Here is a 17,842-nt window from a genome sequence, read left to right on the forward strand (position 1 = left end):
AGTCTCAGGTTTCTGAAAGAATGCGGGCAGTTCGATGGTCTGATTTACATGAAATTGCGAAACCACCTTAGGAAGGAATTTAGGGTTAGTGCGTAGCACTACCCTGTTGGCGTGAATTTGAATAAATGGCTCTTGCACAGTGAGCGCCTGTAGCTCACTAACACGCCGTAGAGATGTTATGGCAATAAGAAAAGCCACTTTCCATGTCAAGAACTGAATCTCACAGGAATGTAGAGGCTCGAAAGGTGGGCCCATCAACCTGGTGAGGACCACATTGAGGTTCCACACCGGAGCTGGCGGGGTCCTGGGAGGGATGACCCGCTTCAGCCCCTCCAAGAAGGCTTTAATGGCAGGCACCCTGAAAACAGAGAGATGCTGCCTGTTTTGAAGGTAAGCCGCTATGGTGGATAAGTGTATCCGAATGGAAGCATATGCTAGATTGCATTTGTAAAGATGTAACAAATAGCAGATGATGTTAGGAATGGATGCATCCAGCGGGTTGATGTTGTGGTCTGTACAGTAAATGACAAACCGCTTCCATTTTGCTGCATAGCAAGCTCTGGTAGTGGGCTTTCTTGCCTCCCGGATGATATCCATGCATTCCGGAGGCAGATTAAGGTAGCCAAATTCTAAGACCTCAGGAGCCAGATCGCCAGATTGAGCTGTTGCGGATCTGGATGCTGAATGTCGCCATGGTTCTGCGTCAAGAGCCTGGGTGTGAGGTGCAGCCTTTGATGCGGTACCACGGAGAGTTCTAGAAACGTGGTGTACCATGGTTGGCGAGCCCACGTTGGAGCAACCAGGATGAGAGTCATCGAGTGCTGCTTTAGCTTTCTTGCCACCAGCGGGATGAGAGGTGCTGGGGGAAAAGCGTACGCAAATTTGCCTGACCAGTTCATCCATATCGCATTGCCCTGCGACTGTGGGTGAGGGAACCTGGCGGCAAAGCTTTGGCATTTTGCGTTTTCCCTTGTGGCAAACAGGTCTATCTCTGGATGACCCCACTGCTGGAAGTACGGGCGGAGTACTGATGGATGTAACTCCCACTCGTGCATCTGGTGGCTGTACCTGCTGAGCAGATCCGCCATCTGATTGTCCTTGCCCGGGAGGTGTTCCGCCATGAGGAAGATGTTCCTCTGAATGGCCCACTTCCACATGCTCTGAGCCAGATGAGACAACTGTGGAGAGTGTGTACCTCCCTGTTTTTGGATGTAGTACATGGCCGTCATGTTGTCCGTCCGGATCAACACGACCTTGTTGCACAGATGTACTTTGAAGGACTTGAGCGCCATGAAGATTGCCATCAGTTCTAGGTAGTTGATGTGCATCTTCTTTTGCTGTGTTGTCCATAGTCCCTGCACCGTGTAGTGGAGCACATGAGCTCCCCATCCCTGGAGAGATGCGTCCGTCGTCAGGGTAATCTGTGGCACAGGCTCTTGGAACGGTCGGCCCTTGCAAAGGTTGTGTGGAGTCCACCAATGCAGAGAGTTGAATGCCCGACCGGTCACCAACACTAGGTCTTTCAACTGTCCTTGAGCCTGAGTCCACTGATGTGCCAAGCATTCTTGGAGCGGACGCATATGCAACCTGGCGTGCGGGACTATGAAGATGCAGGAGGCCATCATGCCTATCAACTGCATGAACACTCTTGCTGGAAGGGAGTGTTGCGGCCTGAACTTCTGGATTAGCGACTGGATGTTGTCGATCCTCACTGAGTTCGGCTGAGCCGTGGCCGCTAGAGTATCTATCGTCGCGCCCAGATACTGCCGCACATGGGCCGGCTGAAGGTGCGACTTTGGATAGTTTAGTGTGAAGAAGGTGAATGGTGTGGGACACGTCGGCGGTGCACTGCTGGGCTGACTTAGCCTGAACCAGCCAGTCGTCCAGATAAGGATAGACATGGACGTTTTGTCTCCTGAGGTGCGCCGCCACTGTCGCCAGACATTTCATGAACACTCTGGGGGCTGTGGTCACTCCGAAAGGAAGGATCTTGAATTGGTAATGCCTGTTCTGGATAGTGAGCCTGAGGTATTTCCTGTGGGATGGATGGAGTGGGATGTGAAAGTAAGCATCCTTGAGATCCAAGGTTGCGAGGAAGTCTCCCTGATTTAGCAATGGAAGAACCTGCTGCAGTGTTAGCATGTGGAAGTGTTCTGAGAGAATGTACTGGTTTAGGGGCCTTAGATCTAGAATAGGTCTGAGGGACCCGTCCTTCTTTGGGATTAAGAAGTACAGGGAATAAACCCCTGTGCCTTCTTCTCCCACTGGCACGAGCTCTATTGCGCCTTTCTGCAGCATGACAAGAACCTCCTGCTGCAATAAGTGCAAATGCTCTGCTGACATAGGACGGTGTCTTGGTGATATGTTGGGTGGAGTGGATGTTAGCTCCAAACAATAGCCGAACTGGATACGTTTCCTGACCCACCTGTCTGTGGTGATGGAGTTCCAGACTGGCAGGAACTGCTTGAGTCTCCCCCCGACAGGTGTTTGATGGTCGGGGGGCAGTGACAGGTAGTCACTGTTTGTTGGTGGCGGAGGAACGGGAGTTGTTGTTGCCCCTGCCTCTGCCCTTGGTGCTGCTGCCGCAGTATCCTCCTCTACTCTGCTTGGTGTACGAGGATTGTGCCCCACCTTTATTGAACTGTGTCTGCTGTGACATGTGGCCTCGGCTAACACCTCGATTGCCTGAGCGACGAAAAGTGTTCCCTCAAAACTGTTGGGACTGTAGAGCCCCCATGGACTTGGCAGTCTCAGTATCTTTCTTTATTTTCTCCAGGGTGGAATCCACCTCTGGACCAAATAACCTGTCAGGGTTCACCGGCTGGTTGAGGATGGTAGTCTGTATCTCTGGTTTGAACCCGGAGATTCGGAGCCATGCCTGACGCCTCAACATTACGCTAGTGTTAATTGCCCGTGCCGCTGTGTCTGCAACGTCTAGTGCACACTTTATAGCAGCGTTGGAGATGAGCTTCCCCTCCTGGATAAGCATCTCAGCTCCCTCTTTAAACTGATCCGGTAGGTGTTGCAACAGGGTCTCTAGGGTGTCATAGTGTGCCCTGTCGTATCTGGCTAAGAGGGCCTGCGTGTTTGAGATACGCCAGATGTTGGCCGCCTGAGCTGCTACTCTCTTCCCTGATGCCTCCAGCACTTTTGATTCTTTGTCTGGGGGAGGAGCTTCACCCGTGGTTTGCGAGTTCGCCCTTTTGCGGGCATTAGAGACTACCAGGGAGTCCAACGGCAACTGGCCCTTGATGTAGGTAGGGTCGCCAGGTGCCGGTCTATATTTCTTTTCAATTTTAGGGTTGACAACCCTTGACCTTGTAGGTTCCTTAAAAATGTCCGCAGCATGCTTAAGGACCCCTTTCAGCATGGGAAGAGTCTTAACAGTCTTTTCAGCAGTGGAGAAAGTGTCAAAAAGGAAGTCAACCTCTACAGGGTCAGCATGCATCTCAACATCGTGGTTTTTAGCTGCCCTCTCAATCAAGGCATTAAATGCCGCAGAATCTTCAGTGGGAGACGTCTTGACGGTGTACACCGGAGGGTCATGGATGGTGTGCTGATCCCCTTGATCACCTGCCTCTACCCACGAGTCCTGTTGCTCATCAGGCTCTGTATTCGTAGGAAATTTGTATTCTTCATCCTGCTCCCCATCATCCTCTCCATCAGAATAAGTGGGTGAGGGTGTTGCACTTTTTTGAGTCTGTGGAACTATTGGTTCTACCAAGACTGGTGTTTCTGGTGCAGGTTTTTTGCGCTTTAGAGGAATTGTAAATGACTCCAAAGGCTGCGATGCTGTAATTTTCCTTTTGTAAAGCGTAAGCTTTCCGGTGTCGGCATCGATGAAATGCTCTGACTGCTCCTCCAGCAAGGGTGGTTGATGCGTTAAGCTCCCAGCCGGGTGCATCGGCTTCGATACCACAGAGTCCTTGGGCACGGAGCGTGGTGCGAAGGCCTTCGGTGCCACCTTAGGCGGTAACGTGAAGAGGATTGGCGTTGAAGTTTTTTGCGTCGGGACAACCTGCTTCGGGGCGGAAGGTGTCTTCGGTTCCAATGCCGAAGCCTTGTCCTTAAGTCGCTTGAGGGAGTCTGAGACCTGCTTCGTAAAGGAAGCGGATGGTTTCGTCGACGCGACGGATGACCTCGGTCCACAACCAGGTGAAGACCCGACCGTCGATGACTTTGGATTGTCCGATCGAGGCGTAGGAGCAACCTTCTCCGGGGCGCTACGATCTTTATCTACGGCAGCAGACGTCGACGGCTTCGGGCCGGTGGCCTTTCACTACTGGCGCCGGGACCCCAGACTTCGGCTCGGCGCCCTTGCCTGACGTCGTCACGACGGGCTGTTTGGCGTATGGCTCTACGGCCTTGTCAGACTTCGGCACAGCAGCCTTTTTGGATGTCTGCACGACAGCCTTGCTCGACCCTGAGTGTACGGCCTTTCTAGTGCTTGAATCGACGGCCTTGACCTCCTTCAACACTTTGACCGGGTCGATACCTTTCTTAGGCTTCAACACCTCTGAAGACGATGGCGTCGATGATGGGGGAGCAGACGTCTTCGATTTCGATGGCGCCTCGACCATCTTTGTTTTTGTCGACACCGATGGTTTCAGTTTCGGTTTCGACAATGGCGGCTCCGCTGAAGTGTCCGTAGCCGGGCCGGAAGGCGGGGCCGTGGATCTTGGTGTAAGGTCTTGGGTAAGGCCATGTGGCGATCCCTCGACCTGAGCCTTTGTAAGTGTTCGAACGGGGCATAGCCCTTCCTCTGGGCTATCTTCCATGGCCCCATAGGCCTCATCGTCGTCTCCTACCTCGTCGACGACTTCCTCTATGTCTTGGCCTCCGACATCCGCGTCGTAGTCGGATTCGATGTCCACCGTTGGAGGTGAAATCTGCAACTGAACCTCTTGTTCGTCTGCTTCTTCGTCGTCAAAGATGTCCAACGGTGCCGGGGCCGATCGACGGGCCTCGAGGCGCGCCACGCGCCGAAGCCGAATCGTCTTCTTCGAACGAAACCTGGAACAAGCCATACAGCTGGCTTCGTCGTGGTCCGGCGACAGGCATTTGTTGCACACTGGATGGACGTCAATGTGAGGATACTTCGATCCACACACGGAACATTTCTTGAACGGACTCCGTTCCATGCCGTCGAAAGTCTTGCTGCGTCGACAGGGCCTCGATCACCAAGAAGTAACCCGACTTCCTGGATATCCGACTCTAACTGAGCTGGAAGTAAACCGGGACCGAACGCAAACAATACCGACGGTTCGAAAAAGAGGCCTTCTGGCCTTGAAAAGTTTATACCGATTCCGAACTGGAGAGAACGAAATGACATCCGAACCCAATGGCGGAAAAAAACAATCTGAGGATGGAGTTGATGCCCATGCGCACTGTAGTCCAGGGGAGGAGCCACCTATCTCGTGATACTTCGAAGACTCTTCCAGGACAACAATGTGCAATCATCCGGACCCAACACTAGGCGGCGATCTATGCTATAGATATGAATTCAGCAGCCCACATGCCTCGAACGTAATAGTTTAAGTAGCTAGTGCTAGAATGTTAAACTGTAGTGCATATGACTAACATTTCATTGAACCTAGTGATTCAGGGAGTTTGTACGTATGGGACTTTGTATGCCAACCTCGGAGCAGTCAATTTAATTTCAATCATTTGTATAAGAGCATCTTGTAGAAAACTAGGGAGTGACCACACTTATCTGTCACACTAGTTCTCGAATGATTACCTCTTCCTATATCTCTTGAAATTCATGAATGTAACCAGCTGTAAGGAAAATATTTCTAAAGGTTGTGAATATGAAGAGCTTTCCATATTGGACAGAATTAGTTTTTGCTTTGCTTAAAACTGAACAATAAAACCAACCCAGGGTGTTAACAGTACAATGAGCTCTGCTGAAATGTTCATTTAACCTACACCGTTACTAACATACAGTCAATCCCTTTATTTTAACCACCTTGAAGTTTGAAACTTAGCAAGGAGCTCTGACATTTTCTTGACAGTCCGCTTATCCTTGTTCTGCTGGTTAGCCGGGTACTGGAAGACAGGCTGCGCGTCTATAGATGGTTGCACCAACAGTGGATTTGACTCCGGCAATGACAGCGGTGGCAAGTCCGGTACGACCGGAGGTGAAGCCAATGGAGATGCCATGGACACTGCACGTGGCTGGCCTCGTGAAGCACGGATTGTAACCTGTAACAAATTACAGTATATGTCAAGTACAACTTGAGACTCCACTAAACTACAAATAGTTCAGTGAATTACATTTTCTTTTTTTTTTTTTTTAAACAATTTTATTGGCTTTTTAGTGTGACAATACATGCAAAATTCGTTTTCTTACATACACACAACATATTTTGGCATCCTCAAGTTTCATAAATTGTATTACAGTTGGTAAGCAGTGTACGTTGGCAATAATAACATCGTTTACATGTCTACAGTATATCTGTGGCCTCTTGATACGTTCCCTCCTGTGCAGACCTCATGTGATGTGTGTGGAAGACCTCGTATGAGCCGCACTGACGTCCTAATCAAGGTATGGTGGTGAGCTGTCTGGTGGCCTTGCCCACCCCAGTCGGGCCCCTGTGTCTATTACCCGTGTGTTATATCTTCGCTCCCTTCTTATGGACTTAGTGTCGGTTCCGATATCTCCTGTGGTGCTTCACATATGTCTCCTCTGTATTCATTCCATTTGCCCCATATAGTGGACCATTTTTTGGGGCATCCCCTGTGTATAAATACTGCCTTTTCTGCCACCATTGCCATATCCATGTCATCTCCCCATTGTGCCTTTGTGGGAATAATCCCGGACCCCCATTTTCTTGCTATGTTTCGCTTTGCTAGTGCCATGCTCAGTGTTGCCCAGGTCTGTTGCCCCCGATTTAGATCTGTGGATGGCCATAGGTATAGTAGACAGCATCTTGGATCAAGTCGTATTTCCACCCCGCTTGCGTTTGATAGTTCCAACAGCACCCCAGTCCAGTACGTTTGTATCCTGGGGCAATCCCAGAGTATATGGAAGTACGTTCCTGGGAGACCACAGCCCCGCAGGCACTCAGGCTCCGGGATGTGACCTAGTTTATGGAGTAGGGTGCGAGAATAATAGATTCGGTGCAATACCTTCAATTGTACGAGTTTTAGTCGAGACGGAATAGAGGCATCTCTTGCCGAAGCAAGTGCGTATAGCCAATCTTCGTCTCCTATGTCTCCTAATTCCACTTCCCACTTACTACGGAGGACCACTGTGGGGTCTGGAAGATTGTTTACCAACTTGCGATATGTTAATGAGATTGCTTTTTTTCCAGATGGTCTGTGAGGAGTCTATCCTCCAGTGGGGAGGAGTCAACTAGGGTTGCACCCGGTGGGATGGCTCCTTTCAAGGCGTGCCTGATTTGTGCGTATCTGTACCTCTCGGTGTTCGCCATTCCGTATCGTTCCTGCAGTGCCTCGAAAGTGACCATGTCGCCCCTATCCCACAGGTCACCTATCTTTGAAATACCTATGAGGTCCCACTGCCTGAATCCTTTAGTGTTAGCTAGGGTACCAAGGTGGCGCGTGTCCCAAAGTGGGGTGGGTAGTGTCAGCACTCCCTCCCAGCCTAAGGCCCTCTGGGCTGTGTGCCAAATTTTCACTGTGTGAGCAGTAGGGCCAGTAAGTGCATGACGCCGTTTATTAGTGTATAGGGCTTTCATCAGTCGGTCTGTGGGGAGTAGCGTTCTATCCAAATTGTACGCTGGATCATTGTGTGGGGCGTGCAGCCATTGGTTGTCAGCTGTGAAGCCCAGTAGTAAAGTTTGACGCTCGGTAGCGCAATCCCTCCATCATACCAACTGCGGATCAATTTTGAGTTCGCTATTCGCGCCGGTCTTCCATCCCAAAGCAAGGCCGATAGTTCAGCATCTATTGCCTTGAAGTAAGTAAGTGGGACCTGGAATGGGGTGTTTTGTAGCGCGTAGAGGAACCGTGGAAGCGCAAGCATCCAGAGTGCTGCTCTCCCTAACAATGTCAACGGGAGGGAGCGCCAATGAGTTACATCTGATTTGAGCCTCTGCAAGGGTTTTTGCAGGTTCTCTTCCATGAAGACGGAAGCCTGCGGAGTCACGTAAATTCCAAGATATTTGAAACCTCTGGGTACTATTTGTAATGGACAGTCTGGGGGGAGCCTGGGCAGTGGACCGTGTAGTATATACAAGAGTGATTTCGTCCAGTTTATTGTATATCCTGAAACTGCCCCATATTTCTTGAGGATGTCTAAGAGGGCTGCTATTGACGTTGCCGGGGACGTAAGGTATATTAAGACGTCATCGGCGTAAAGGGATATACGATCTTCCCCTCCCGTTTCCCAGGTGATCCCGCGGACCACTGGGTCTGTTCTGATTATCACCGCCAGCGGCTCCAAAATGAGGGCGAATAAAAGAGGGGACATTGGCTACCACTTGTGCAAGGGGTGCTGTATAAAGTAGTTTGATCCAGCCGCAAAATTTGGGCCCAAAGCCCATCTTCCTGAGCACAGCAAAAAGAAATGGCCATTCTACGAGGTCAAACGCCATGGTTGCATCTAGGGAAAGAACGGCTGCCTCCTCTCGGAGGTCGGGAATGCGGTGTAGTACCCCATTCAGGCGTCTTAAATTAAGCGATGTGTTCCGCCCGGGCATAAAGCCCGACTGGTCCGGGTGGATTAACGTTGTGAGGTATGGTTGCAGGCGTAGCGCCAGCAGTTTCGCCAATACTTTCGCGTCCGCATTTATTAGTGAGATCGGACGATAAGAAGACGTCAGGTCGGGCGGTTTGCCAGGTTTACGAATTGCGACAATGGTGGCCAATCGCTGATCAGCCGCCAGGGTACCCTGCGAGAGACAGTCGGTGTACATGGAAAGCATATTAGGGATGAGCTGTCGTGCCAGTGCTTTAAATAACTCCACCGGGAGACCGTTCGGCCCCATTGCTCTGCCTGTGTGTAATGCTGCCAGTGCCTTTCCCAATTCATCGGCTGTTAGGTCCTGTTCTAACTCCTGTGCTTCCTCCTGTGTAATAGTGGTGAGCGGTATGTAGTGTAGGAAGTCAGTGCAATCTTCTTCTGTTACATTACTCCGTGCAGTGTATATGTGTTCGTAGTAAGAGGCTAGTTCCTCCACTATTTGTTGGGGGGAGGAAGTATGTGTGCCATCTGGTAGGGCCAGTTGGGCTATCCACTTATCTGCTCTTTCTTTCCTTCCTTTCCAGCCATGCCAGCATTTTCCCCGTTTTATCGCCCAGTTCATAGATTCTATGTAACGTGTCTGTGTGCCTAATTTTAGCCATCTCTTCTGCATATGTTCTGTATTCGCTCGATGCCATAGTGAGCGTGCGCGCCGTATCGTCTGTGGGGTTTGCTGCATGGGTCATTTCTGCTGTCAAGACTGCCGATTCTAGTGCTTCTATAGCAGCCCTTTGGTCTTTCTTGTGTCTAGTGATGGTGGAGATGGCCTGTCCCCTAATAACTGTCTTAAAGGCCTCCCAGAGGATCGAGGGAGAGTTGACTGACGACAGGTTTTCCTCAAAGTAGTGTGTGGTTGCAGTGTCTAAAGTCTTGAAAATTTTGTGGTTTTTTAAATAACCCGGGTAAATAGGGTATATTCTCTGCCGCCTCGTAGGGTGTGTAGTGTAGGTGAGCAGCACTGGTGAGTGGTCTGATATACCTCTCGGTAGATGTTCTATCGCTGTCACTCGTTCAGGCGGAGTCTCCAGCGTTAGTATGCAGTCTATTCGGGAGAGGCTATTATGGGCTCCCGAGTGAAATGTGTAGTGGCGGTCAGTAGGGTGTTTGTCGCCACATGTCCACTAGCCCCATTGCATCCTGAAATTCTCTGAAAAGTTGATTGGGTTTTGCCGGGGGTCGCGGGGGTCGACGGTCTATCGCCGTGTCGAGCACCGCGTTAAAGTCTCCTCCCATAATTAGGTCCCCTTCTGGGAGCTCGAGCAGGAACTTCCCTAAGTCGTGGAAAGCACCCTGGTGAAGTGTTGGGGGAATATATACTGATAGTATATTAAAGTTTCGTCCCTCCCACTGACATGTGACTGCTGCAAAGCGCCCCTGGTCATCCGCCCACGTCTTTTTAATTACCAGCGGGGCACTCTTGTTAACTAAAATGCCAACTCCCCGGGAGCCGGAGGAGAACTCTGAATGTGTGGTCATTTTAAACCCCCATCGGTTTAGTGCCTTCGTCGCCATGCCTGTCAGGTGCGTTTCCTGTAGTAGGGCTATTGTCGGTGCCTTACGTTTCAAGTACTGGAGAACCAGTCCTCTTTTAATTTTATGACCTAGCCCATTCACGTTCCAGGAAAGTATTGTCAGTGGTGGGGAGACCAGTTTACTTCTTGAGGGATCAAGTCCCAGCGGCGTTCGTTCCGTCATGATGTGCTCTGTCCAAGTGTATTTGTGGGGCTGACTGCTGTGTTCGTGATGGTGCTGCACGTCTGGCACCATCCATTACGGACCGATGGCCCTTCAATGGTTGGTTCCTGAGGTGGGCGCGGCATAATGTTGAATCCGCTAGCGGTTCCCCAGAATGCGGCACAGTCGAGGCTACATGTCGGGTGTATAAAGAAGAGCCTGAATGTATGTTGTATGTGTACATGAGAGAGTGTCAAAGCCATTAACTAAAAACAAAAAACAAGGTAACTGTGAAATGCGTAAACCCTCGTCCCCCCTCCCTGCCTCCCTGCCCGGTGGATAAAGAACCCTCCACCTCCCCAACTGAGCAGAGTGCTTAATGTCCCAACTTTTAGGAATGTTCGTGGGGGTGAGACTTCTGTGTCCGTTGTCGAGCCCCTCCTCCAATGATACCATGCAGTGTCTGTCCATTTTCGCATTTCTTACCTGCATGTGCCCACGCACCTGCGGTCAGTCTCTAACCATGGCTGGCTACCTGCTTCCGTGGATAAATGTTCACTCCACTGGTCGCCCTGTTCGCCACCCTTTCACCCAGGCTGGGAGTGAACTCGGCAGTTCCAGGTCAAAAAGGGGTTTTTTTTGGTGCCGCCCATCCAGTGTCAGGAGGAGTCCAACAAATCCGTCTTGCGTTGCGCCCTTGCTATTCCGCCTCATCGGATATCCTTGTGCTTCCCTCGTCGTTTCCGCGTTGTGGGCCTCGATGTCTGGGTCCTCTGGCGGGTCTCCATCCCTCCAACCAGTCTTGGGCATCCTGTGGCGATTCGAAGAACCACGTCTTTCCCTCTGATTCGACGCGTAGTTTCGCCGGGAAAAGCATGGAGTATTTTAGTTCCCGGGCTCTCAGTTCCTTTTTGATGTTCATGAAGCCCCTTCGCTGTTGAGCCACCGCTGCCGTGTAGTCCGGGTAGAAGTTAAGTTCGGAGTTGTCGATTCTTATCGGCGGACATTTGCGTGTGGCTTGTAAAATGGCGTCCCGGTCTCTGAAGTTGAAGATCCTTATCCCCCTGGTTTGGCCTGCCCTCCGGGCACACGGTGGGCTCACTCGACCGAGAAAAGTTCGACAAACCTTTGGGTTGGAGCTGATTTTGGATTAGATCCTCTATATAGAGGTCCAGGGCAGGGCCGCCTTCCGTCTCTGGTAAACCCACCAGGCGCACGTTATTGCGCCTGGAGCGGCCTTCCTGATTGTCCAGTTTGGATTTCAGTGCGGCGTTGTCGTCTTCTAGGCGTTGAACCTTCCGTTGAAGCTCCGACGTGTCTTTCACCAGCCCGGTGGTCGTCTTTTCTACCGTCACTAGCCTTTCCGACATTTTCGCGAAGTCCGCCCGTATGAGAGAGACATCTGTTGATATAGTGCCCATCGATGATTGCATCATCTTTAGTGTCGCCATTACATCTTGCAGGGTGACCTGTTCCGTGTCCCTATGCGTTCCCACAGTCTGGGGCGGTGTGCGCTGTGGGTCCCCTTTTGCGTTGTCCGGCGGGTCTTTGTGATATGCAAATTTGTCCAGTTTGGGGGCCTGCTGGCCTCTGGTTCCTCTGCCACTCATTGCGGCTAGCGCTGGATATAGGTCGTTGAGCAGGAGATAGGGACGTGCAGTGTCTATGTAGTGTCCCTGCTGAGTCTATGGGCTCCGAAGTGGGTGCGGTGCCAGGTATGCGCTGTCAGTTTGCCAGTGCTCCGCGCTCCCTGTCGGTAATGGCGGCTGTTGGCGGTTGTGGAGATCTGAGCAGCCCTCAGCCCTATGTCGCTGTGTTCGCCGCAGAGGCGCAGTATGCTTCAGCCCCAGAACTGGCGATGTCTGCTAGTCTGCCTCGGTGCAGTTATTTCCGCTTGCGCCGGCGTGCAGCACTTTTCATGTCCCAGGACGTGGGGTTGGCCACCGTCTGTCCCCCACCGCTCTTAGTGCGGACGTAGGCCGTCCGAGTGTCTCCCCGCCCTGAGCTCGGATCCGCTGTGCGCCTCCCGGCTCCCAAGTCCGTTCCACGATAGAAGTGCCTCTGAGTCTGCTATGCAGCTGTGTGCCGGTGCGGGGTCAAATTGCTTGCAAAGCTCCGGTTGCGACTAGAATCCGCCACCGTCCGACGTACCTTTCCTTTGTCTGGCACCTGCCCCGGTCTCTGCCAGTCTCGGCGGCGCAGCCTCCTAATTGAGTCCCCGGTCTGTGGCGCCACAACAGGCCCCGGCGGTCACCACGGCGGTTCTCGGCGTTGGTCAGTCGCACTGGAAAACTGAACTGCTCCCAGCGTAGCGGAGGTTTAGGAGTGTCCGATGGCGTTATTTGGCTGCTGCAATGAGACGGATCAATGAGCGGATTTTGGTGGAGATGGCTCGTCAGTCACAGAGCTCCGCTATGCTGCTGCCATCTTGGCTCGTAGCTAGCCACGCCCCCCGTGAATTACATTTTCATGCAATTTTTATACATGCAAAATCTATATCCAGGCATGTGGAACAAACTTCTGGCTCAGAGTTCAAACTTATTTGCAAGAAACAAATACCTACCAGATAAGGTGCAACAATGAATCCCTGAAGGATCATTTAAAGACTTTCACCAACACGTTAGGCCAGGCTTCTCCAACGAGTAGCTCGTAAGCTACTGGTAGTTTTTCAGCTACTGCAAGTAGCTCTCCTGTGTGCAGCCCGCCTACTAAATTACAAGCTTTTGCTTGGCTAAATTTATATATGCATACCAAAATTTAAGCCCATGTACACCAGACGAAAATGTCTATTTTCAGAACTCACAAGCTGATGTTTGGAGGAATATGGTTGAATGTTCAAAATATATGTAGAGCCGACATTGGTATGATGAAACGTGTGGCTTTGGGGAGACTTATTCCTAATATTTCCTTGGAGCTAGGAACACTGCAGCTATGGCTGCTATGTATTACCCATGTAAAAAGCATTTCAAAATTTAAAAGCTTTTATTTTTTTAGATTACTCCCGACAACCATGCCGGATACACTGAGATGATCACTACTGGTAATATTACATATGGCGGGCACTAATGTAATCTTGTCTGATGTGGTCACTATTACTGCACTACTATGATTAATAGCTTGTGAGGATTTTCATTAAAAATAAGTAGCTCTTACTACTACAAAAAACGCCACCTAGATTAGGGAAAGCCCATGATAAAACACTTATTTTCCTATGATTTCTAGGGCCCAAGGTAAGGCTGTTGCTGCAGTATGGATTAGTTACTTACCTGTAATCGTAGTTCTCTTCCAGGGGTATCCTCATCAAAGTCATAAGCACATGAATATTCCCGCCCATGTGCGGGACCCCGGAAAACATATCATATATATGTAGCTCCACAGATATGTATATAAACATATATAAACACATACAATGCAGTCCTCTCTGGAAAAGCTGAACAATGCTGCAATAGAAATCTTTGCACATAAAAACATTCCAATAAAGCAGGGAGAAAGAAAAAACCTTTGAAAACTGCTTTATTATACAGTAGAAAAGTTAATCCTGCAAGGAAAATGAAAGCATTGTCAGCACATAGGGCGCATTGTAGAAGAAACCATAGAGTAGAAAGCTGAAAAGCTAACTCGCATAAACAGTAACAGAAAACTGGCACCGTGCCTTTAAGGCAGCCATGACCCCTAGCTCCCATCATGCCTCAGGGGTGATAGTAAGGTCAGTTCTTTGTGGATAACCGCAGACCATTTTAAACCAGCATTTACAATGCAATGGTCTCATCTTTGTTAAAGTTAGAGCTATTGGCATTGCTCATGACATTTTTGTTTTTAAAACATAAATAAATGGCACTGTCATTTACAATGCCAATAGCTTAATCTCTCGCAAATGCAAGACCTATTGCATTTGCGCCCACACACAGAGCCACACGCACCCACACACACAGAGAGCCACGCGCGCACACACACACACACACACACACACACACACACACACACACACACACACCCAGCCAAGAGCCACACACACAGAGAGCCACACACACAGAGAGCCACACACACAGAGAGCCACACACACAGAGAGCCACACACAGAGAGCCCAACACACACAGAGCCACACACACAGAGCCCAACACACACAAACACAGAGCACAACACACACAAACACACCGAGCCCAACACACACACACACAGAGCCCAACACACACACACACAGAGCCACACACACACACACAGAGCCACACACACACAGAGCCACACACACACAGAGCCACACACAGAGCCACACACACACACAGAGCCACACACACACACAGAGCCACACACACACAGAGCCACACACACACAGAGCCACACACAGAGCCACACACACACAGAGCCACACACACAGAGCCACACACACACACACAGAGCCACACACACACACAGAGCCACACACACACACAGAGCCACACACAGAGAGCCACACACAGAGAGCCACACGCACCCACACAGAGCCACACGCACACAGAGCCACACGCACACACACAGAGCCAACACACACAGAGCCACACGCACACACACACACACACACACACACACACACACACACACAGAGAGCCCACACACAGAGAGCCACACGCGCACAAACAGAGAGCCACACGTGGGCACACAGAGAGCCACACGCGCACACACAGAGAGCCACACGCGCACACACAGAGAGCCACACGCGCACACACACAGAGCCACACGCGCACACACAGAGAGCCACACGCGCACACACACAGAGCCACACGCGCACACACAGAGAGCCACACGCGCACACACAGAGAGCCACACGCGCACACACAGAGAGCCACACGCGCACACACAGAGAGCCACACACGCACACACAGAGCGCCACACGGGCACACACACACACACACACAGAGCGCCACACACACAGAGCGCCACACACACAGAGCGCCACACACACAGAGCGCCACACACACACAGAGCGCCACACACACACACAGAGCACCACACACACTGCCCCCCCACACACCCAGTGCCCCCACACACACACAGCGCCCCCCGCACACACACAGCGCCCCCCACACACACAGCGCCCCCACACACACACAGCACCCCCCACACACACAGCGCCCCCACACACACACAGCGCCCCCCACACACACACAGCGCCCCCACACACACACACAGCGCCCCCCCCACACACACACAGCGCCCCACACACACACAGCGCCCCGCACACACACAGCGCCCCACACACACAGCGCCCCACACACACAGCGCCCCACACACCACACAGTGCCCCACACACACACAGCGCCCCACACACACACAGCGCCCCACACACACACACAGCGCCACACACACACACAGCGCCACACACACACACAGCGCCACACACAGAGTGCCCAACACACAAACACGGCCACACACAGAGAGCCACACACACACACACACACACACAGAGGTGAGCCACACACACACAGAGAGCCACACACACAGAGAGCCACACACACAGAGAGCCACACACACAGAGAGCCACACACACAGAGAGCCACACACACAGAGAGCCACACACACAGAGAGCTACACACACACAGAGCCACACACACACACACAGAGAGAGAGCCACACACACAGAGAGAGCCACACGCACACACACAGAGCCACACGCACACACACAGAGCCACACGCACACACACAGAGCCACACGCACACACACAGAGCCACACGCACGCACACAGAGCCACACGCGCACACACACAGAGCCACACGCGCACAGAGAGAGCCACACGCACACAGAGAGAGCCACACGCACGCACACAGAGAGAGCCACACGCACGCACACAGAGAGAGCCACACGCGCGCACACAGAGAGAGCCACACGCGCGCACACAGAGAGCCACACGCGCGCACAGAGAGAGCCACACGCGCGCACACAGAGAGCCACACGCGCGCACACAGAGAGCCACACGAGCGCACACAGAGAGAGCCACACGCGCGCACACAGAGAGAGCCACACGCGCGCACACAGAGAGAGCCACACGGCGCACACAGAGAGAGCCACACACGCGCATACAGAGACCACACGCGCGCACACAGAGAGAGCCACACGAGCGCACACAGAGAGAGCCACACGCGCGCACACAGAGAGAGCCACACGCGCGCACACAGAGAGAGCCACACGCGCGCACACAGAGAGAGCCACACGCGCGCACACAGAGAGAGCCACACGCTCGCAGAGAGCCACACACACAGAGAGCCACACACACAGAGAGCCACACACACAGAGCCACACACACAGAGCCACACACACAGAGCCACACACACAGAGAGCCACACACACAGAGAGCCACACACACAGAGAGCCACACACACAGAGAGCCACACACAGAGAGCCACACACAGAGAGCCACACACAGAGAGCCACACACAGAGATCCACACACAGAGATCCACACGCACACACAGAGCCACACGCACACACAGAGCCACACGCACACACAGAGCCACACGCACACACAGAGCCACACGCACACACAGAGCCACACGCACACACACAGAGCCACGCACACACAGAGCCACGCACACACAGAGCCACGCACACACACAGAGCCGCGCACACACAGAGCCGCGCGCACACAGAGAGAGCCACACGCACAGAGAGAGCCACACGCGCGCACACAGAGAGCCACACGCGCGCGCACAGAGAGCCACACGCGCGCGCACAGAGAGCCACACGCGCGCGCACAGAGAGCCACACGCGCGCGCACAGAGAGCCACACGCGCGCGCACAGAGAGCCACACGCGCGCACAGAGAGCCACACGCGCGCACAGAGAGCCACACGCGCGCACACAGAGAGCCACACGCGCGCACACAGAGAGCCACACGCACGCACACAGAGCCACACGCACACACACAGAGCCACACGCACACACACAGAGCCACACGCACACACACAGAGCCACACGCACACACACAGAGCCACGCGCGCACACAGAGAGCCACACGCACGCACACAGAGAGAGCCACACGCACGCACACAGAGAGAGCCACACGCGCGTACACAGAGAGAGCCACACGCGCGCACACAGAGAGAGCCACACGCGCGCACACAGAGAGAGCCACACGCCCACACACAGAGAGCCACACACACACACACACACACACACAGAGGTGAGCCACACACACACAGAGAGCCACACACACAGAGAGCCACACACACAGAGAGCCACACACACAGAGAGCCACACACACAGAGAGCCACACACACAGAGAGCCACACACACAGAGAGCTACACACACACAGAGCCACACACACACACACACAGAGAGAGAGCCACACACACAGAGAGAGCCACACGCACGCACACAGAGCCACACGCACACACACAGAGCCACACGCACACACACAGAGCCACACGCACACACACAGAGCCACACGCACGCACACAGAGCCACACGCGCACACACACAGAGCCA

The 17,842-nt window shown here is 52.6% G+C and overlaps 1 protein-coding gene across 9 annotated transcripts in view; it reads right to left on the reverse strand.

The window, feature by feature from the left end:
* The window catches only part of POGZ (pogo transposable element derived with ZNF domain), a 428,531-nt gene that overhangs the window by 80,948 nt on the left and 329,741 nt on the right, over nt 1–17,842 (reverse strand). For 6 of the 9 annotated variants that reach the window (XM_078670252.1, XM_078670255.1, XM_078670253.1 and 3 more), the window contains exon 15: nt 5,969–6,204. In XM_078670252.1, the coding sequence (XP_078526378.1) occupies nt 5,969–6,204 (236 nt within the window). The remainder of the gene's footprint in view (nt 1–5,968; nt 6,205–17,842) is intronic. The other 3 variants (XM_078670257.1, XM_078670259.1, XM_078670258.1) reach the window with 1 other exon arrangement.

This window comes from Lissotriton helveticus, chromosome 12 (genome assembly GCF_964261635.1).
Source record: "Lissotriton helveticus chromosome 12, aLisHel1.1, whole genome shotgun sequence".
NCBI lineage: Eukaryota > Metazoa > Chordata > Amphibia > Caudata > Salamandridae > Lissotriton > Lissotriton helveticus.